General features: G+C 35.9%; 2 protein-coding genes across 2 annotated transcripts; both read right to left on the bottom strand.

Moving 5' to 3' along the window:
- Window positions 1-927: 927 nt before the first annotated feature.
- On the bottom strand, window positions 928-12,787 carry chrna5 (cholinergic receptor, nicotinic, alpha 5). Its single transcript, XM_053622600.1, has 9 exons — window positions 12,665-12,787; window positions 12,298-12,443; window positions 8,224-8,375; window positions 8,031-8,075; window positions 7,324-7,433; window positions 5,107-5,284; window positions 3,514-3,846; window positions 2,085-2,453; window positions 928-1,469 (listed from the first exon to the last, which is right to left on the bottom strand). The coding sequence occupies exons 2-9, from the start codon at window positions 12,380-12,382 to the stop codon at window positions 1,311-1,313; spliced, it is 1,431 nt and encodes a 476-aa protein (XP_053478575.1). The 5' UTR covers window positions 12,383-12,443; window positions 12,665-12,787; the 3' UTR covers window positions 928-1,310.
- A 1,768-nt stretch (window positions 12,788-14,555) lies between these two features.
- On the bottom strand, window positions 14,556-20,964 carry LOC128606465 (uncharacterized). Its single transcript, XM_053622608.1, has 13 exons — window positions 20,582-20,964; window positions 20,398-20,430; window positions 19,958-20,260; window positions 19,561-19,869; window positions 19,350-19,469; window positions 17,603-17,627; window positions 17,436-17,479; window positions 17,316-17,346; window positions 17,115-17,203; window positions 16,391-16,421; window positions 16,206-16,270; window positions 16,096-16,126; window positions 14,556-15,170 (listed from the first exon to the last, which is right to left on the bottom strand). The coding sequence occupies exons 1-13, from the start codon at window positions 20,604-20,606 to the stop codon at window positions 15,125-15,127; spliced, it is 1,152 nt and encodes a 383-aa protein (XP_053478583.1). The 5' UTR covers window positions 20,607-20,964; the 3' UTR covers window positions 14,556-15,124.
- Between the last annotated feature and the right edge of the window lie 2,922 nt (window positions 20,965-23,886).

A 23,886-nucleotide genomic window follows, 5' to 3' on the forward strand; every position in this document is an offset into this window, starting at 1 on the left:
TAGCAACTACAGCAAAATGCTGTTTTTATTGCTAATTATTTTTTTCTGTGATAGAGGAGGCAGGGTTTCTGTCAAACCCGTCAAAGTCTCAGTGTTAATAATCGTAATAATAATAATAGTAGTAATAATAATATGTTTAATTTATATAGCGCCTTTCCAGAGCTCAAGGACGCTTTACAATACAAGGATACATAAACAATGAACAATCATGGACAAACATACAATGTGAAAAACAATGAGCAACCAAACACAGAACAGAAATGCACAGTACAGTCACTGAGAAAATAGTCAGGGAGAGAATTCTAGATTTTAGGTGCTACATCACTGAAAGACCTGCCACCTATGGTTGAGAGACGAAATCTAGGGACAGAGAGAAGTCCGAGCCCAGAGGACCCGAGAGAGCAGGTCGGGTTGGCAACTATTTTCAGGGGAAAGTAGTCAGCGGTTCCAAAAAACCCCCCCAAAAAACGACGCTAGATGATGCAATAGACTCATTTGCATATTTGTTTTATCGGAATGAACAATTGAATATTAAAAACACGTTAAATGAAGGAATATTTTCTGAACAACTGCAGAATAGAATAGAATTTGATCAGATTATAAATAGTAGATTAGAACTAATTTCTGGTCATGGGACCACAGCCTATTTACGTACCTATTTACAAAATACTACAGGGTGTCCCAAAAGTCTCCAAACATGGAGGAAATGAACACTTTTTTTTTTTTTTTTTGCAAAATGTCTTGCAAAAATTTTTAATACTTTAATCCACTGACGAAGGCACAACTGACATGGTGAAGGCTATCACGTGCTTCCTCTGAGACGTGTGAACCCAGCAATGGTGATCAGTGATTGGTTGTTGGGAATGGAGTTGTTCAGTGTTTGGTTATTAGGAACAATGGTTCCTAATAACCAAAAGTAAAGTTTTAACCAAAAGTAAAGTTAATTATTAACTATAATAATTCATAATAGAAGCATCTCAAGTATCTCAAACTTTGAAAAAAATTTTTTTATTAATTGTATTATATCCCAAAATTATATATATATCCCAAAATTATAATATAATATACAGTGTTTGTTGTATATGAGGAACAATGTGCAGTATGTTAAAGAAACAAATAACTGCAAAATGGAACCATACTGTAATTCTGTAGCAATGACGGCCATCTTAGTGAAAAGTGGGACAAGATCAAATTCATTTCATTTTATCACTACTAATGCACTACTAACCCAACCAATCAATCTTAATGACGACAGAAAATCTTTAAATCCCTGTGCTTTTTTCTGTACACTCCACTGTAAGTTTGCTAGCTTAGCTACTGTTATCAACATAGTTTGGAACAATGATATTGGCCCATTTGTAAATGACAGGAATGAACAGCAGAGCGGAACCGAGCACAGATACTGACAGGAAGACCCACAGGAAGACACGGTCTAGAACTCGAGCGACAAACTTCCAGTCCTGAACAACCTGTGGAGAGATGCAACAACGTAAGTTAGCTTTTACTGAGTGGATTAATTTGCATGCACGAATGACATACAACCGTTTCAGGATCAGGAACACACGGGCATGTACTGTATGTGGAATTCCAAGCGTAAATCTGTCATATGGTGTAACTCTCCTGCTAGCACAACAGTCAGTCATCTCACGGTTTAACGTATAGAGAATATATACAGACGTTAACCAGAATTGAATAATATCTTTTATGTGCGATATGAAAAGAAAACACCACAGCTCATAGCCAAACACTGGCCAGTGAGTCGATTAGGTTTTATTGAGGGCACAAACAGAATGTGCTGCATTAGAAACTTCCTTATAAATGGATAATGACCAAGTCTGAGTCGCCCCCTATATAGGAATCTACTCGATTGTGTCTGTAGTCATGCACTTAACTAGCTAATTAGCTTCAAGATATGAGCAATCTCTATATATATGTATACAGTATATCTAACAAATGGAAGATGATGGAACACATGGAACGCAGAGGAAAGTAATACATTACTGTAAGCAACAAGGGCCATCACTCACATCGAAAGATTACTTACTCCCGAGAAGGACAAACCCACTGAGAGCCATTCTTCTTACCTCTCTGACTTCATTCTCCTTTACCACATGGAGCGTGATGTATCGAATAGAGTCCAGTGCTGCTTGAAGTTTGTGTGCTGCAGAGTTTAGCAGAAGGCTGCTGTCTTGTTTTAAGCCCTCCCCACAGTTTAGCGCTGCTGTTCCATCAGCTCGGTGACTCCCTCCTGTTGTTGCATAGCGGTCTACATGGCTGCGCATGCAAAGCAGCTTCGGAAGACTGTGCAGGAAGACACGGCGGACCCAAGGTGCCATGTCGTGATGCGTGGACGAGGAGCGGTGGTGAATGTTGATGGCAAAGACTGTGATGATGATGGAGAGTGTGACAAAGATCATGGTGAAGACCAGATACTCGCCAATAAGCGGGATGACCTAAGGAGAGGAAATTCAGAGTATGTACTACATGTGAAAAAATCAACATGGCATCACACTTTGTAACATCATTGTACCAATATGTACCACTATGAAGAGATACACGGTTGAAAGTTAGGGTTAGGGAAGGGGTTATCATTTTATATTCCACGTGCTTTAAATTTGAATTGACCATCCCACAAAGAATGCTGTTTTTTTTTTTTTTTTTTTTTTTTTAAATAAGCCATTTCAGTACAAGTGAAACAATACTAAACATAATTTTTCCAACAAATCTATAGTTATGCAATGGTTTGCTTACCCATAGGACAAAATGGCAAAGACAAGCAAGTAATAAAACACAACAGTGCATGCTATTGTAGGAAAATATTGAACACCCTGTAACTGATTATTCTCCAATAACCAGTTTAACGTGATTTATTGCTCTTATATCATATCAATTTACCAAAATCTTTACCAAAAGCCACAAAAACCTCCATCTTAGAGACTTTCCCATGTCTGAACCCTAAAATGACAATTTACGACTGTAAGAAAGTGTTGACACTGGAGACAATTTCCAAAAAAAAATGTTAAATAAACATCTCCTCACAGGAAATCTCACCTCATACAGTCTGTACAGGATTTCGTGGAGGTTTTTTTTTTGTGATTGTTGCGGCCAAAAATGTGTGATGTTTACTGCGGCTTTTTTTTTTTTTTTAAATTGCAATGCAATTTGCAGAGTTTTTTTGTGCTTTTTTGTGCTTACTTGAATTTACACGAAATTGTTTTGGTAGGGTCTTTCGCAGTGATGTTTGTTGGTAAATGAATCATTTTAGCTGTTCGACGCATGTGAATCAAAGAGGGCTTTGGCTGAGTGCACGTTGTTATGACGTCACATGGCGCATCTTGGCCCAAATCTGCAGAAAATCTGCTGTATTTTATTTAAAAATGTCAAGCTCCTCAGTAGATTGTGGGGTTTGCTTGATTTTGTGTTAATTTATGCAATCGCAAAATCCTTTAGGGACTGGTTATATTACTTATATCAACAGTTACCTAAAACATAGCCCTAGAACATCAAGCATACCTTTGAGGAAGACGGGATGATCTCCTCTATCACCAGGAGAAACACAGTGAGTGAGACGAGAACGGAAGTGCAAAGAGAGATTTTCTCTCCACAGTTAGAGGGCAGGTAGAAGACCAGCACAGTCAAGAAGGACAGACCAATGCAGGGAATGATGAGGAACAGCGTGTAAAAGAGAGGGAGACGCCGGATGATAAAGGAGTAAGTGATGAAAGGATAGGAGCCTGTCGTGTCCGTTCTCAAACCACGGCTCCCTGTAGCTGTCACAATCTCCCATTCACCATTGTCAAAGTAGTCTCGCTTGTCCACATGGACGTCCTCCAGGAGTATGTCAACCTGAGGGTTAAAGAATAATTTCTCATTAAGAAATCTTTGTATACAAGTTCAGCTAAGTATTTGTATATTTGTAAGTGTGATTGGGGTGCCATTTGTGTCAAACTGATATTCGCATGCATAGTTACGTGTACAAATATGAATGTAAAGTAACGGTAAAAGACATCTTAGAAGAAGTATAGTGTCCTACACAATATCCTATGTGCTTGTTTCAGATAAATAATCTAAAACATTAATAAAACCTCTACAGCACTTTCAACAGAATTTTTGCTTGTCCAAATCCACCATAACTACACTAAATACTTAATATTTTTTGCATTAATCAGTCCATACAGGATTTCGTGGCTATTTTTGTGATTGTTGCGCCACAAATGCTTGATTATTCTGCAGTTTTTTTTTTTTCTTCTAAATTTGCAATCCAATTTGCGGAGCTTTTTGTGCTTGTTTTTTGCGGAAAACTACGAAATTGCATGAAATTGTTTGGCATGGTTTTTCCAGTGGCGTTTGTTGGTAAATGAAACCTCTTAGCTGTACTCATGTTCGACGCACGTGAATTGGAGGGGGCGTTGGCTGAATGCGCATCATGATGACGTCACATGGCGCATTGTGATGACGTCACATGATGTGTCTTGGCCCAAATCTGCGGCAATTTAAATATCCTGCGAATATTAAATATTCTGCGTTAATCGCAAAATCTCTAAATCCTGGAGGCACTGATTAATGTGTGAATCCATTTCACATCTCACGCTTGAGGCATCCTTTTCCATGTCTTATTGATTCAAAGTTATGAAAAATGTACTCCATGTTTCATAACATTCACTCACAACTTTTGGAATATTCCACAGGTCACATGTTCAACAGGGAGTTGCAACATCAGAATTTCCTAAAGTTCATGGAAAGAAGAACCGTTTTCATTTCTTTTCTTTATTGTCATTGATATTGTGATATTGAGTGATGGAGTCATTACCAAAACTGCAAATCATTAGAATTGTGTCCTTGAGACACATTTAGTCTATTTGCTAATTCTCACCTCGAATACTGTCAGCTCTCTTACTCATACGTCTCAATCGCTTTCTTAAGAGCACTTTAAAGAATTAGTTGCCTGACATAGGTTAACACATTTTTTATGGTTAAATGCATGTTTCAAAAAAAGAACTAAATGGCACCCCAATCGTAGCATCATGTATAATAAGCCATTTTAGTCAACTTTGCTGTCTTTCAGATTGTGTCTTACCATAACTGCATATGTATAGGTGAAAATACCTGTGAGCCATCATAGGTCCATGAGCCAAACTTCATGGAGCAGTTCTGAAGGTCAAAGGGGAAGAAGGTAACATCAATAGTGCAGGCTGATTTGTAGTTAGCGGGTGGCGTCCATGAGATGGTGCCATCATGCTTCACTACGGCTTTGGTAGCTGTGGCCTCAAATTTCCCATCTGCACTATTAAAGCATATCCATTTATATCATTATTTATTCCACCAGTTATATTCCTTCACTTACTTTCAGTCAGACTTGCAAATTAGTGAATCTGCATTGTAGACAATAAAAAGTGTACAGATAATAATATGCTAAAAATAAGTATTCATGTGGCATTAACCTTGATATATGCTACTTAATTAGTCCTAGATACAATAATCAAATGTTTGCACGGTCACTGCAGTGCTACTGTATATGGTATCTAATGGAATACACATTAAAAATGTAGTATAGAGGTTATAAGGTTACCACATCATACATTTTTAAATACCTTTTTAAACCTAGAACTTTTCAACCCCTTATGCTCTTTTAACTGTCCTGAGGCTTATTATCCAGATACACCCTGGAAAATGAAATCCTGTCTGAAGTTCTTAACTTTAAAGCACGAGGAGTGGTAATGTGAAACCATCCACGATTCATTAACGTTTAAGGTTAAAGAGTTTTAAATGTGTAGAGTTATGAAAACACACAGTTTTCTAAGCTCTGGTCAGTACAGTACTTGTAGTAGCCGTTCAGAGGGTTTGCCAATAATATTGTTCATGTCACGTCAGAATTATGGTAATTACAAGCTAGAAGCGTTCACGTCTTTATCTAACTCGTAGTTATTAGTTGGTTACTCTGGAAGCTGTAATTTGATATTGCTCGACTGCACATAATAAACAAATATGCCAGACAAAATGGCAGCAACCTCAACAGGACATTGACGTGTCGATAAAACATTCCCTGTCGGCTTTTTTTTTTCTTTTTTTTTCTTTTAATAAGTATTGATGGAATAATAAATGTGTGGCAGCCTGGAACAAAATGCTGAAATTGTCTCTAATGAAAACCGCAGGCTTTCCTGAACTGTTCTCTGTTGTCCGTATGTACATTTTCCTTTTTTATTAGCATTTAAACATGATAACTTTGTCTGATAATTGACAGCTGGTATTTATACCTTTGTCAAACTGAATGGATTAGACTTATGTCAATTTTTGCTACTGCACATAACCAACAACTTGATCAAAGCATAACATTCACTGTGTACAAAAAGCACACTCTTCATAGTCAGAGAATTAAGTCAAAAGGTTTACATGTCAATATTTACATGTGGAAAGTTCCTCATATTCAGGGACAGGTTACGCACCTGCAGGCCTGGTTGCGTCTAGTCCAGCTGAACCCCATTATGAATGCAGTTTCATAGATTTGGGGAATTAGTAACTACGGGGGCAAATACATTTCCACACAGGCCTAGTTGGTATTGGATAACTTCAATAAATAACAATATCATTTAAAAACTGTATTTTGTTTTAATTTCTGAATCAATTTAGTATGAGATTGTGAGAGAAATTGTCTTTTATTCCAGGCTGTACGTTGTGTTCTATGCCTGCGTAAGGATACGCACCCAAGAAGGTCATGTCATGTCATATAGATTAGTACAGAATGTTTATCTTCTTACAGAGACACAAACATGTTTTTCTGTTAAGGGTTCGTCTGCAAATTTGCTAAGACCCTGAAACAAAGCCTGTTTGAACTGCCTCAAACTGCTCCTTATCGATACATAGAAGTGTATCGTGCCCTGCGCAAACTATATATAGTACATGTAAAGCACAAGCGCCTCAGAGTGCTCTCGTTTGCTATCCTGTATTCAACTTCTTCATCTGAGAGGACGAGTCTGCGAGGGTTTGTCTAATTTCCACGACAAGATGTACACAAAAAGACACGAAATCAGGATGGGGCAAATACTTTTTCATAGCACTGTAGGTGAAAAAACGATTTTTGGTCATTTTTGTTTGACAGAAGTTGACCCACAGTGACATCTGATGGGTTTTCCCAGACCGCCACATCAATAGTATTATGTACTTTAGCTTTCTCGCTATAAACCAAAGTGAATTTTCAAAGAAACGAGACATTGCCAAGTCCAAGGAGATAAACAACTCTAAATAGAAATAGAATTTCCATGCAGTTTTCTTGTAATTACACACATTTTGACATGCAATAAATTATTATGAATGTATTGTACATACTTATCATAGAGCACAATGTCTGGAATCCATATATAGTCTGATGGCACTCTGATATACGTGATACCCGTGTAGTGCTTAGGGTTCCATCGCAGCTTTGTGTCGACCCATTCCTGAACACAAGACGTTATATTCAATCAATCTGAGACTCACAAGGAGGGCAATTTCAGTTAGCAGTGCTCAGGGTGATTTTATTTTTCTATCGATTTGTCGATGCAGTCTTCTGAGGGTCATAACTTCTGAATAATGCCTAGCTCAATACGGACATGTTTTTCACTAGCATTACAGGAGCGGATAGAAACAGTTCCACCCCTATTTTCATTCTGCTTCGCTCAACGCTTAAGCCATCTATGAACCAAAAGAACCTTTCGTTCTGTCGCCCTAATCCTGTAAGAAATTGCTCTAGGCAACATACGACCTCCTGACCCCTCTGAGAACAATGGCGCTCCAGCAGAAATGGGCAGATACAATCTCCATAAAGCTGTCAAGGCAGGAAAAAGCACACGTGGGCCGGAGGTGCAAGAGGTGGAGGAGGAGAAGGACGGAAAGAGAAAGATGAAAATTGAGTCTTGCTGGTAAATTTCCATCAAGATTTATTGTATTATCATAGTCAAGCCAGTTTTTGGGAGGGGGGGGGAGGGGGGTGAGTGTAAAAGTATTATATAATATTTAGACCTTCAGTGTGATGGAGCTTTAATGTAATGCATTACCTGCTTCATCCATACATTGGTCGTCATCAGCTGATTCTTTTCATCCTTTGAACAAGATGGTTAAAATATTTAAATACACTTTTCAACAAATTCAATTATCAGGCAACATTTTTAATTCTAGAAATCAGTATGTCAAAAAATTTTAAATCTTGAACCACAATCCTGACCATGTACAAAGTAAATCAGTATTCACCACGTCGACTAGCTGAGAGATGGCCAGTCCAAATTTGACCCGTATTGTCCCATTCAGAGTTTCCACTGGTCTCACCCATTTCTGGTATTTTCTGAAGAGCTCTTTCAATAGCTTGTCCTCAGTTTTGGCATACGAAGATATATTGGGGGGAGCTGAGGCAAAATAAAAGCATCATGCACAGTATGTTTGCAAATGTTTCCCAACATATCATGACCAAAACAATTCTGATGCTTTACTTCTGCTTGGAGATTCCAAGTCTCACCCTTGCTTCAGTGGAAAGATACTATAAATTTGGACTTAAGAACTGCTTCTGTACTCATGAAGATGATCCTGTAGAGTCTTTGGTCATTTACACACTTGTGGTTTTTCCAGACTCGGGCATTTTAAGCCCAGACTTCACTCTATCTGCTCTCATTGCTGCATGCTGAGTAAGATGATTGGTTCAACTTGTCACATTACTTGTTTTACTACTGTTTCTACTTTCGTGATGCTGGGGAAGGGGTCATTATAGTTGTCGGTGTATATAACATGAGACGTTCGTAGGACTGGAGCACTGGAATTAGCTCCTTTTTGTGGTATTAGAGCTTGCAATGAGAAGATCGTGGAAAATATACATATCGTGCCAGCCTATATGATGAATAAAAATCTTCTTAATACAAGAATGTTTGCAGACAATCTTGCATGATGACATGCCATACATCCAAAAAGCTCTGTTCTTCACCATATGAGTGTTGTTACCACAGGAAAATATTTTTTTTTTAAAAAACAACAGAAGGTATGAACTGAGTGCCTAAGAGTTTACAAACCTGCATGTGCAAAAAAGAGACACATGGAATTGAAGAATCAACCCAAATTTGGGAAGAACGTTCTTCTACGTGAAAGCAAATACGCTCATACTGAACATCCTTTTCAACACACTTTGCCCCTCTATTCCTGTATACTATAATGATTTATAATCCCATTATCCAATGTTACCCAGATGAGAATGTGTTCCCTTTCGAGTCTGGATCCTCTCATTGTTTCTTCTTCATCATATTATCATGTCGAGTGTATTTGGATTATATAGACTTGAATTATGGGGTTGTTTGAATGATAAAGCTAGAAAAATTTGTGTGTTTTGGCGCAGGAACTGATGCTTGATCAATATCGCTCCTATTCTTCTACTCCTCCTCTTCTTGCTCCATTATGCAAGCTTTTACACAAGCTTTTAGTGTCTCAGCAATTACCTACCAGGAACCTTTCTTTAAATCTTAAAATAAAACTTCTCAAATGCAAGCGAATGGAAAATGTTTAGATGGCACAATAGCCTTCAAAAGGACAGAACAGTAATGACATGACTTGGCAAAACTGCAGCCTCATAAGTATATTTCTGCTTACAGGGAAATGTGGGAAATATATCCGAGATTCTACGAACTAATTTGGGCAATTTTCCTCTGTAAAGCCAGAGCCACCATTAGTGGCGTCCTCAGTAATCTAATTTTGCGCTTATACAATGAATTATAGCAGGAAGCCCAACAAGATTTAGTCAGACGAAGTGCATTACTGAAGGAGCAGATTCTGTTATGAGGCACAATTTATGATAGATGGAAGTCTAGATATGGTTTAATGAGTCGCTGTCATATGTTGTTGTTTGTATGATTTATTTTTTTAATTTTCTGGTGCTTACTATTTTTATTTTACTACTTACTATTTTACCTGTCAACCCCCCCCCCCCCCCCAAACACACACCCAGACACAATTTCGAAAGAAAAATCTAAACAAATCTAAACTTTAACAGATGTGACAATACCATCACTGTAATATTTCTGCTGCAACATACACTTTGTATTTATCACAACAGTTTGTACTGTTGCCATTCAGATATCATGCTAGCTAACATGTGAGAGACTAGGAATAAAGCTGTGGTTAATTAGCCTTAGCTAATGTTTTCTTTGGTTCCACATACAGCCTAACGTGGCATTACAAAGGCATAGTATTGGGTATTCTCCCCCTAAAAAGTGGTTCTTTCTATTTCAAGCAATGATCCTCTGACCTGATACTATTACTATTACTATTACACTATTAACCATGGCAAATAATTCAGGCTACTTAGCAAAACTGAATGCTTTTATATTATAAAATGATTTCTGTCTGCATACATTTATTAGCATAGTATCCATTTCTTGTGCATACAATAGGCGAGGCTATTTTATTTATTATTTAATTTAATGAAAGGAATGTAGGTGGAGTGGTGACATTTACCTACAACAGGGGGACTGACATTTCAAATCTGCTGTAACAGTGGGATGTTCGATCCCATTTTTGATTGCAATTGAGCAAATGTTACGGCCCACTGAGAGCGGGGTATTATCCAGACAAGCAAAGGTATAAAAGTCATTGTCCCGTTTTTTTTTTTTTTTTTTTACAGCTGGTTTTGCTGAACGTTCACTATTTATGCCACGTAAATAGGCTACTTCATCTAATTAATGACTAAATACAGCTGACTGAATTATAAGATCTGTAACAAATAAGAAAAAAAAAAATTCCCAACTGATTTGTGAATCAACTTTTGTGTTGTGGTAACAGTAACTCGTCAGTTACATCCCTGACGCTGATTATTTTCCATGACAACGTGTCCCAAACTGCCTTATCATGCCTTTTTTTTTTTTTTTTTTTTTTTTTAAATCCATTTAGAGTTATATTAAAGTTAATAGCACAAAAAAATAAGCTTGTCATGTTACCAAGAAACCAGAAAGCTCTGTCCTGAGAACTTTCCCATAATGGAAAACATACTGACTCTTACAAAGTGCTGGCATTGGAGACTCCTTCCATAAATGGTCAATAAACATCTCCTAATTTAAAACTTCACCAGTTTAAGAATGATACTTTTTTCCCCCCATTTGTTACAGCATGTATTTTAAATCTGTTTATTCTAATATTTGTCTTATATTACGTGGATCATCCACAACACCTGCGATTTGTCTTTCAGTCAGAATTGCAGTCTGAGCTACTGCTATACAAAATGAATTATCACCATTTAATCAGTCTGAATGGAGCATTCAATAGCACTGCGGTTGAAGTCCTAAAATTAGTACAAAAGTAATTAAATATTGAATTGTTTTTATTTTTTATTGGAATCACAGACACAAGCAAATAGCTTATATAAGCACTTTTGTCCTAGAAACTCACACTCTCAGCAATTTGATTATATCTACTCTTAAAATATTAATATACAGTAAAAACGCTTAAGTGAACACAAACTGTAGGTGGATATAAATGGGTTTTTTTTGAGGAAATGAGAAAAGCTGATCCGATTATGTATTGCAGCAGCAGCGTGCTTAACCATATGTTTCAATAATGTGCTTATACCAACTTCAACCTCTTTCAGTTCAGTTTAATTGTATTTGTCTAGCGGCTATTGTTTCGACAATAGGCATTCTTGCAAAGCAGCTTTACAGAAACTCAGATGGAGATTTAGATCCCTAATGAAAAAGCCAGAGGTGATAGTGGGAGGAAGAAAAAAAAAAAAAACTCCCTGAGAAACTTCATGAGGAAGGAACCTTGAGAGGAATCAGACTAAAATGATCTTCTGGTTGACGTTGGATGGGTGGATCATAAATCATTCCAGTGTACAGGTGCAGAGGAGTAATGTCAAACAGTACTGTGTGTGTATGTCTAAAAGGATGATTAGTATGAGAAGATTTTAAATACGAGGCCTGGGATGAGCACAAGACAGTAATCTTTATGATTACAGCAGCATAGGTAGAAATCTACAGTATCCATAAGAGGGATTTTAAATTTTTTTTTAAAAAACGCATGGTTTTCTGAGTTATACTTTATACAATAACGCCACTCTTTACCAGGTTCTCCTGCATTATGCTCATGATCATGAAAATATTGCGATTACGCCTATACTCACACCGATCCTAATTTATTTAAGTGTTAATTTTTCCATTTTCACATTTTCATGGTTAGGAAAATGTGAAAATGACACTACGGCATTGAAAAGATATTAAAAGTATTTTTCTCGTCAGTGTGAGAATTGAAATTTTTAGACAGAAGGTAATGTATCTAGGCAAGGTTACATGAACTCACCCAGGGTGGAGCAGATGAAGCAGCAGCAGCAGCAGCAGCAGGCGAGCGTAAGCAGACAGGAGAATGAGATTCGAGCTCGTAGCATGTTGCCACTTGTAGAGCTTCAGCGTGGTGACGACACTATTAATCTGAGTAAGCGGAACATACTGCATACAAACAAAGAAGATCAAATGAAAAAAAGATATCCATTTATTAAACCAATTCTAAAGCATCTTGAAACACAACTATACCTATTCATATTGCATTTCACTATGTAAAGTGAATACATGACTGCACAGACTGGTAGAAATCCTTTCACTTCCAAAGAAGTGCACAAAGACCCTGCATACATCAAGCACACACATGGAGACATGCTCTGTTTCCTCACCTTCTAATCCCGTCACACACTCTCACCTGGCGTTTTCCATTCACACACATCACATATATGCTGTGATATTCTCCTCCTCCTCCTCTCTTCCTCCCTCTCTTCCTGCTCTGCAAAAGATGCTCTTCTGTCTTTTTTTTTTTTTTTCCTGAGGGCCTTTTTCCCCCCCAAGCAGGAAAGACAGCCAATCAGAATGAAGGACTTTTTTTTTTTTTTTTTAATATGGAAAAGCCTGCCACCTTTTGGTCAAACACTCATCTCAGTCTGATGTTTTTCTCTTATTTTATGATGCCCAGTGTTTGGGATATAAATGAACAGAAATAGAGAGAAAAATGATTGATTTCTGGATCTTCTTTCTCTTAAAAGGATGCACTGACACACTGTGTAATACCTGTGCATTTTTTGTTTGCTTGTTTGTTTTACATTTAAACATTCTGAAAGGAAATCGACGGTAATATATTGATTAAAAAAAATATGCGAATATTATTATATAATTGTCATACTGGGAAGAATCATAATCATAAGCTATTGAGTAAAAAAAACAAACATTTAAAACACATAAAATTTCATATCCCACATAAAATGTTACCCGGGACGGAGCGCCGAGAGATTCTCAGTCCTAGTGTGCATGTATTTGTGTGTATGTTGGTGTTTTCTGTTAGGAGATGTTTATTTAACGTATTTTGTAAGGAGTCTCCAGTGTCAGACCTTCATAAGAGTCTGAGATAACTTCAACTTCATTGTCTCTCTTGGGGACGTGCCATTACCATAACTACATCAATACAACATTGTAGTAATATTAAAAACAAATACAGTACAAATACAAAGGCATAACAATACATATATATATATATATATATATATATATATACACAAATATAAATAAAATCGCAAGTTACATAAGATAAGATCACCGCCTTTATACAAATAAATTATCTATCATCAGAACAACTAGAATTCAATAACCCAATGGCCACAGCCACCTAGGGGTATTTAATTCTTTTAGTCCTACCTCTTGGTACTCTAAAGGGATGGCCTTTAGGGATGGGCAACATCCGTAAGTCGGTGCATAAGGGATGATCCAAAATACAAAGAATGATTTGGGCCATCCTCAGATGTATGACCGGTCTGTTCCTCACCAATAATTTTCTATTACCTATTAAAGGTAAAGCTATAATTCTTTCTTAATCTACCTGTACACACTGAGAAGCAGAAGTGTAATTTGTCTGTGGATTTTTAATTCTATTAAAAGTATTAAAATAGTTTTCTATTAAAACTATTATTTGAATAGTTAAGCATTCTTAGCTTGCTAATATACTTCTATCTCTTGCTGTCTTTCTAAGAGAAAAATACTGTGTGGAATGCTTTGGATTTACCTTTAACATTAACATTAGGTCAGAAGTACACGGGACACTTCTAACATTAGGTAAGAAGTAAATAAACTCATTTGCTCAGTTTTCATAGTTTCTTTTCAACATCCTACAATTGCTAAAGGACATACTGCAAAATATTATACCCGAGCAAGTGAAAATATCTTGAATATGGGAAAATTGATCTAATATTTCTTGTTATGAGAGTATTATACATCAAATATAAGATTATTCATCTTGTTGTTGTTTTTTAGATGCATTTACTCATTTCAAGCTTTAAAATATCTCATTCTATTGCCAGATAAATGTTGGTTCTTTCTAGAAATATTGTAAATGCTTAAAATTAAAAATTAAAAACAATCTGCCCATAGCACGAGACTATTTCAAGTTTGAAATGAGAAAAAAAAAATGTTTAGTAATCTTATATTTGGGTTACTGTTCATTAGCAGTTTGCATGTTTCCTGTTTCCTTACACATTTTCCTTATACATATTACTTATGAAATTATATGAAAAAATATACATATACATTTAACTGTTTATTTTGATATTTGTACAAACATTCATACATAATTTAGTATAAATACACAAAAATACATCACCCAAGATGCTTATTCCTCTAATTCTGCAATCATATCACAGTGTTATGTTTTAATAAGTGTCATTATGTCATTATATAAATAGTCACAAATACATTAAATACATGATAAAATCATGAAAATCACAGAATACATTACACGTAAGAAATTATGTGTGTTATTTATTAGTTTTATTAGTTTTATTTATTTATATATTTATATACTTATTTATATAACCATCTCATTTTGCTGGTTTGACCTGTGATTATGTACAGCAATCAATCAATCTTGTTCCGTCTTTTCTTTTGGTAAAAAGAACAGTACAAAACACTACAAACAGTAGTGAACAGTACAGTAAACAAATAATAGTAAAAAAAAAAAAAAAGAAAGAAAAAAGAGAAGAAAAGAAAAACAATCAATTTCACTATAAAGAGGCTTTCACTATAAAAGGCTGTTAGTTTAGTCAGTTTAGGCAGTTCGATGTTCTGTGTGGTTTTTGTTGTTGGTCTCATGTACCTCAGGGGTTCACGTTGCTGTAAATCACACTGGTTTTACTGCTGAAGCTAAAATTGAACAAGAAAAAAACAACAACTCAGGCATCTACAGTAAAGTTTGTCTTCTCTGTTTCTGGTCTGTTTAGGTCAAAATGTTAAAGGTGTTAAAGGTCAATCATATTAAAATACTTTACACGGAAATATGTTAATAATAAGTCTTCATTTTCTCAGCTCAGCATAAAAATTTTATTTATTAATAATATTTACCTATTACAAAAGGTACAAAATATTCTCTTATGCTCAAGAAGACACAATACGTTAAGACCCAGGGGGGTGTAAACTTTTGAACAGGATGATAGGTGTACATTGTTATTATTTTGTTTGGGGGGGTGTATATATATATATACTGTTCAAAAGTTTACATCCCCCTGCCTCTTATTGTATCGTGTTGCCTTCTTGAGCATCAGTGAACGTGTGCACCTTTTGTAATAGCTGTGTACGAGTCCCTCAGTTGTCCTCAGTGTGAAAAGATGGATCTCAACACCTCAACATCATATAGCCGCTGTTGGAAAGAGGTCAAATATGTAGAAGATGCTGGAAAAGTAAAGAATGTGCAGGACCTGGAGGATTTTTCTGAAGAACAGTGGGCAGTTTAACCACTCAGGACAAACAAGGGACTCATGAACAACTCTCACAAAACATAAACACAGTCATCGATCATCCAGGTAACGACACACAGGATTAAGAATCAAGCATGTGTAAACTTTGAACTGGTTCATTTGTGTAAATTCAGTTATTATTGTGTCTTGTGGAGTATATGTAAACATCTGTTATGTGAAATAGCGCATTCAGGGCAGGACTCAATAAAAAAAAAAATACAATTGTTATGATCCCTCTTAAAATCTTTTTTTTTTTTTTTTTTTTTTTTTTAGCAGATTCTGCAAAGCGTATGTAAACGTACGATCTCTACTGTAATGTTCAGGCTTTCACTCACCTTTGCATTACTTGCTCGTCCCCTGTTTTGTCTGGAGGAAAGAGTGACATAATTAGATATCACTGACAATATTTTCAAGTCACATGTAGACAAGTCACGCCTTGCATTACCTTTACGTCTCTGCACTGTAGCGTATGGTGCCCTTATACTGTCATAATAGACTCCCTCTCTATTTCTGTTAAAAAAAAAATCACAGCCATTTACGGTGATAATCTAAACAACAGAACAATATGTTTGGTGTAAATGTTGGGGAAAAAAAATAAGATTAAGTTCAGGGTCAGTGGAAATAACTCACAGTGTTGCGTTTTTGTCCACAGCTTGTTCACCTTGGAAGAGAGAAATGGAAGAGCGTAAGTCACACAGATTTGATAGTTTTCACTGAGTTCTGTATAAATTACAAGAACTACTGTATTTGTAGATATCACTGCTCAAGTCTGCTCTTCTGTGATTAATATAAAATGCAAAATAATATGATGTGCTGGATCAAGTGCTATTTTATAAGCTGTTCGAATAATAATAATGATGGAAGCCATATTGTTCAATGAACCCAACTTTGCAGTGATTAATGTGATAATTAACTACAGCTAAGCCAATTCATGCAGCACCATGGTGGCAATATACTAGAGTGCTATTGGATTTTTACTGGAATGCGTTCCATTTTGTCATTCATACACTATATTGCCAAAAGTATGTGCACACCTGACCATTGGGCGGCTGTGGCTCAGGTGGTAGAGCGGGTTATCTACCAATCGTAGGGTTGGCGGTTAGATTCCTTTCCCACATGACTCCACATAAAAGGTTAAGGCTAGGTTTTTTGAGTTATTTTATCATTTTTATCTAATCAAATTTTGTCCTAATTTATCTGGATAGATAGATAGATAGATAGATAGATAGATAGATGAATTTTATATAGAATAGATCATCATTATACTTGGTCTCCTCCGATATTCCAATAATGCACAATATATATAATCCAAGCGCAATACAAATAATATTGAGATGAAATGAAATGCTGTTACCTCCAAGCATTTGTACGGTGGCGTATGGAACATTCACGCTGTCCTCCAGAACTTCCTCTGGACTTCCACAAGACTTTATACCAAAACTTCTAATGAAAAACAGTACAATAACACAGTATTGACATAAGCATTGCTTATAATGTATGATTTAAATTTGTAAGAAAGTTCACCCAATGATGGTCAGGGGAAAAAAAAACTCACAGCTCTCCGTTTTCATCCATGTAGAGCGTTCCTTATAAAAGGTATGAAAGGTATACAAGTGGGATCAATTTGATATGAGAATAAAATAGTGATAGTGATGGATAAAGCAGGGGAAAATACCTGCCGTGATCTCATAGTAGAAAGGCTCAATGTTTGGAGGGTTTCTGAGAGGAAGAGGAATGTGGAAGTGTTTTACTCAGTATGCATTGATTCATGTGAGCGTGTTTTAATAAACATTGCTTCAACTCTGTATAGTTTTGAATACAAAATATTTGAAATAGTGATACCTTACAGCAGGATCTTGGCACGCCCCTAAAAAAGACATAGTAATGGTAAAAGTTAATGATGGAAAAGATGAAGAAAGGCTTGAGTGGGAGCCAAATGAAATTTGTACTAGATTTAATAAGATGTAAATGTGAAATAAAATTTCAAGGAATTTCACTTGTACTTTTCATTTTAAAGGGACTGCTCACAATGTCTCTAACTTGAAAGAACCTTTCGAGTAGATATACATTTTATTTGAACAGAATTGCTCACCAGAAATCCTGTGCAAAGCTGCATCGCTATTACTTATCTTAGTTTCATTGTATAAATATAAACTTTTATTAAAAAAATATACGTAAATGCACAGTAAATGCTTCATATTAACAATAGCTAAGACCTGCCGTAGCACTGTTCATGTATGACGAACACGTTATCACACGCTTATGCATGTTCTTATTATACAGATTTCGCTTTTATGATAAAAATGTGCACACGTTCATTCTTTTAAATCGTCTGAATTCTTTTAAATTCGTACATCTCTAATTTCACAGAACTTCACGAGTATAAACAAAACGTAACGGAATATAAAGGAGGAAACGAGACTGAAAGTGTTTGCATTGTGACCTTACACTTTGGTTGAAGTTACAGGAACCAGCAATGCTGAGCGTAAATAATCTGGCCTTGAAAACACATTCGTTAACTGAGGTCTAGACCACACATTTTACATTTAAAATTGAACCCTGCTCAGAAAATGTGTTCATTACAATAGGTGTTTGTTTCACTTCATTTCATTTCATTTATTTATTCATTTACATTTAACAGCCAGTCAAACGGCAGCATACGGTAGCTGTTCTTGTTGCATCTGAATTGAAATGAAATACATTGAAATTAAGCACAGCCACAATACAGTCAAAGAGGAAATCACTTTATAAATCCCTATACGTGTTTTGTTATCATTTTAAACATTAGATTCTAAAATAAAAAGTCCGGTATAAATGGTATCAGCAGTCTAGACACTCTAGATGTTTTGATTAATATATATATTTTTTTCTGAATGAAGTGCTTGAGTTAACTGGTACTGACTTTTAATTTAGAAAAGATGAAGATGAAGATGATAGGAGAGTGGCATGAGTGTGGACGTAATGTGCAGTAAAAGATGTAATTTTGTGAAATCATAACATTTATGAATGGAATATTAAATATTACATATATACGATATATATATCTGATATATATATATATATATATATATATATATATATATATATATCGTCAGATAATACTGACTAACTAACTAGCCTAACTTGCTATTTAAATGAGATGTACTATTATTAAATAATATAATTAATAATTAAAATTATTAAATAAAGATTGGTTTAACTCTGGTGATGAGGAGGTTGTTTGCCTCTGCTATAGCTTTGGAGACGGAAAATCAAGAGAATTTGAGCTGCTTGTTTGACTTGACTGTATGCAGCCACAGTTAAAGTAGGATAACACATCGCATACCGGTGAACATCCCAAAAATAGACAAGCTGTTATTTTCACATTGCAACATGGCAATATTGTTGGAATATTGACAACGATCCAACATGTTGTAAATCTCCTTGTGTTCGCCCACAAAGAAAATTTTGTCTATGCCCATGAGGGTCAACTAGCATTAATGTTTGCACAGTACTCATCATGATCTTGTATCAGATTTGGAGAATCACTGTTAATGGCGTTTAATGAAATGTACGGCAGTAATGAAGTGGTCTATCACAATGTACTTACTGAATGAAATAATGTCGCGGTACCAGCAGAATCTCAACAGCACCAACAGAACCAACAGAACCACTATTGCAGCAACCGAAACACTAATTATTACACTCACAGCATCAACGTCGTCTTTTTCTGTGGAAAATAATGCACAAAACATTTACTAACTTCGAAACTTATCAACAGTTATTCAATTATATCTCAACAATTATAGGGATTATTTTACCATGGATGTGAACAAAGATGGTGTTTTCTCCTGTATTGTTCACCTCACTGAGATTGTAGTTAGACACTGAATACACACAGCTGTAGTTGCCAGAGCTTTTTTCTGAAACGTTACTAAGGAGAAACGTTGTGGAAGTGGTCATATCGCTACAGTAAACCTGCTTCTTTCTATTTCCGATCCCGTTGAAACAGAGATAAACGTAGACTTGAGTACAGCTTTGAATTTTTGTAAAGGTGCAGGTCAGTGTCAAGGTCTCTTCTGTTTTTATTGTCATTTCTGTTCTTTTAATCTTCGCCGGTAATATTTTGCCTAAATACAAAAGCATGTTGATTATTAAATGAAAAACACGCTAAATGATCTACGATAATGTAATGACAAACTCAGGAATGTGTCCTACCCAAAACCTGGAGTGAGACGGAGTTGTGTCCTGTTGCAGTGGTCTTACTGACACCAAGTTTCTTTTCAGAGTAAAGGCATGTGTACAATCCAGAATCTTCTGCAGTGACATTGGTCATGTAAAATATTGTATCATCTATTGAAGCCTCCATTTTGACTCTCTCACCATTTTTGAAAAGGTACATATGGATTGTGCTTCCTGTTATATTATCAGCTTTACACTTAAACATGACGCTCTCGTCTTCATTCACTTTGCTCACTCCACCACTGTAAATATGAGCTGGACTTAAAGGATCCAGACTTTCTAGTTACGGGGGGGGAAAAAATTCATGGAAAATCATTTCCCTTGGAAATTTCACGTCATAAACTTGTAATGATTAATAAAAGCATCTTGCAACAAGCAACTTACAAACAAACTAATAATAAAAAAAATGACGTTACCTTCCTGAAGAGATGTGGACAAGATGTTTAAAACTGAAAGTTATAAAGAGTAAAGAACAGCTTGTTATGATTTAACCTTCAAATTGTAAACGGTAGTAAATTTGACTCGACGTTAAATAGATTTTCGTCTCTTTTCCTCACAAGCTGTTTTGCAAAGATGACAACAATGACTATTTATACTTACACACTGCAATCAAAACGGGTTTCATGTTGAATTCCACGCAGCTATTTTTATGATCGCTTCTCCAACCTGTTGCACACCAGAGCTTATGTTTCGTTCCACACCGATGTTCTGAACACTGCACCTACTCATTTCAAAACCACTTCCACGCCTACAAATAACTCCACACACTGACAGTTCTCATTTCAGGTTCCTGTGAACTGCTGGAACGCTCTAGAGTATTTCTTATTGTTTCTTTAGTTCTTGATGCATTCAGATAAGTTTGGCTGAACTAATAGTAAGTATGGATATCGATGTTTCAGCAAAGTTTATTAATTCGAAATTTTGAGTCATTTGTAATGCTGTAATGCTAGATTCATAGCTTGTTTAACGGACTACATTAATACACTTTCACTTCTCAGTTCCACTCTCTTTCAAATCCATGTACTACAGAGCAACTCAACAAAATATAAGCAATACTTTCCACTCAAAAGTCTGAGCATATCATTCTCAAACCTGCTAGTTTCACCAATTACAACCCAAATGCTTCAGAAATAAAATGAATCATACTTTACTCATATCATACATCATATATCATATGTACGTGCATTTTGCTCAAAACTGTAATGACATATTACATCCAAACATCTAGGTAGATTTATTTCAGCTCAGAAAATTAAATATTTCAGCTCTTTGAATCTTGAAGCAGAAGGGCTACAACATCAAAAGACCACACTGCTATCAGTCAAGAACAGGAATCTGAGGCTACAGTGGGGGCAGACTCACCCAAACTGGACAGTTGAAGAGCAGAAAACTGTCACCTGGTCAAACCTTTTCCCAGACTGTTCCTACTGAAGCCTCAGATTCCTGTTCTTGGCTGACAGGAGTGAGCGGAACCCGATGTGGTCTTCTGCTGGTGTAGCCCATCCGCCTCAAGGTTTGCGCACTCTGAGATGCTTTTCTTCTCCCCACGGTTGTAAAGAGTGTTTATTTGAGTTACTGAAAATATCTAAAATAAAAAAAATATATAAATTATATATATATATATATATATAAAAAATAGGTGTTAACGAACCTGTATAAATTGAGGTTAAACAACAACAACAACAACAATAACAAACTCTTAAAGGTTCTGTTCAAACGTTGCAGGTAATTTCTCTTTGGAAAAATTATTCATCAAAACCTTTCGCTTGCCATAAATGTTTTTATTAACAATACTGCTTTTTATTTACATGAAAGAGAGAAAAAGAAGAATTCAGTTATCAGTCCTCATTACGTGGTCTATTTACATAAAAAAAAAAAAAAGTTATGAAGCACCATTTCAGTGCAGTGCAGTTGAAGAATTGGTGGAGGATCACCTCTTCTTGATGTCAAAAACCACGATGCAGCATGCAAAAAAGATCACTCCGACTGAGCATATTAATCTGAAAAGATTTCTCTTCCAATGTAGGCCTGTAAAACATAGAATAGTCACAGTCCAACTGAATTAATTTACAGGGAAAAAAACTCCCTTAGTACATATAGTACATTTTATCTCGAGGTCTTGCTCAACTTTCATTATGGTGATATTTGCTGGTGTAATATGAATGAATCAGAAGCATAGTAAGTGTGTATGGACTGGCTAGAAAAAAAACCTTTTTTTAACGTCGATTAATTCAAATATTTTTCAAAACATACACTGGCTACATCTTTTTATTAACGTGCAGTTTCAAAAATGAAACGTTTCCGATATTAAATGTGCATTTTATAGAAATTCTACGTAGTTACTTACCGTTCACATGAACAAAGATGGTGTTTTCTCCTGTATTGTTCACCTCACTGAGATTGTAGTTAGACACTGAATACACACAGCTGTAGTTGCCAGAGCTTTTTTCTGAAACGTTACTAAGGTGAAACGTCGTGGAAGTGGTCATATCACTACAGTTCACCTGCTTCTGTCTGTTTCCGATCCCGTTGAAACAGAGATAAACGTAGACTTGAGTACAGCTTTGAATTTTTGTAAAGGTGCAGGTCAGTGTCATTTCTGTTCTTTTAATCTTCGCCGGTAATATTTTGCCTAAATACAAAATGCATGTTGATTATTAAATGAAAAACACGCTAAAAGATCTACGATTATGTAATGACAAGCTCAGGAATGTGTCCTACCCAAAACCTGGAGTGAGACGGAGTTGTGTCCTGTTGCAGTGGTCTTACTGACATCAAGTTTCTTTTCAGAGTAAAGGCATGTGTACAATCCAGAATCTTCTGCAGTGACATTGCCAAAGTGAAATTTTGTATTGCCTCTTGGAGCTTTGACAGCATCCATTCGGACTCTCACACCGTTTTTGAAAAGGTACATATGGATTTTGCTTCCTGTTATACTATCAGCTTTACACTTAAACATGACGCTCTCGTCTTCATTCACTTTGCTCACTCCACCACTGTAAATATGAGCTGGACTTAAAGAACCCAGACTTTCTAGTTATGGGAGAGAAAAAAAGAACAAGATACACGTTAATTAATCCCTTATGGGGAAATTAAAGTGTTACGGCAGGGTGATCATGCGTATATAACGTGGGACGGTAGATGTATAAATAGAAATAGAAATATGACAAGAATATAAAAGAATGGTAGAATGATATGTAGTGCAGTACTGTATATCAGAAAATACGCAGAAGTACTGGTGAAGCATAGGATAGGATTGTCAATGTGGGATAATACAAATGAGTGACAGCAGCATAAAATTTAGGCTATCGAAGGACAGTAACATTAACCAAGATTACAAACAAAAGGATTAGTGCAATTTACAACCTCATTGTCCATATGTGCAAAAGTAGAAAGGTAAGAGTTCTACCTAGCGCTTTGTTGCAAACCAAACGAAATCAAACTTCACATCATAAACTTATGCATAATGACTAATCCTCTTTTAAGAGAAAATTGCATACAAGGAACAATTGCATAACAAAAGCAAGATATCAAACTAATTTAAAAAAATGACATTACCTTCCTGAAGACATGCAGACAACAAGAGAAGGACTAAAACTTAGAACAACATAAAAAAGCTTGTTAAGACTCTAGAAAATGTATATTAAAATATCTCCCCTCTACCAAAGGCTATTATACTGAATAGTTATACTTACACATGGTGTTCAGTAGCTTCATTTTGTGCCATGAATGAGTTCCTCGAACCATTTTCACACTGATATAGTTCAGTACACCGCGTAAGGGTTGTCTCTTTATCAACCAACCCATCACTACGCTCAGAAAAGTTCTCACCTCAGGGTCTGTAAACTGACAGGAACTTTCTAGAAAGGTTCTTTAGTGGTCTGTTTGATCATTGGTGTATTACA

This window comes from Ictalurus furcatus, chromosome 4 (genome assembly GCF_023375685.1).
Source record: "Ictalurus furcatus strain D&B chromosome 4, Billie_1.0, whole genome shotgun sequence".
Lineage (NCBI taxonomy): Eukaryota > Metazoa > Chordata > Actinopteri > Siluriformes > Ictaluridae > Ictalurus > Ictalurus furcatus.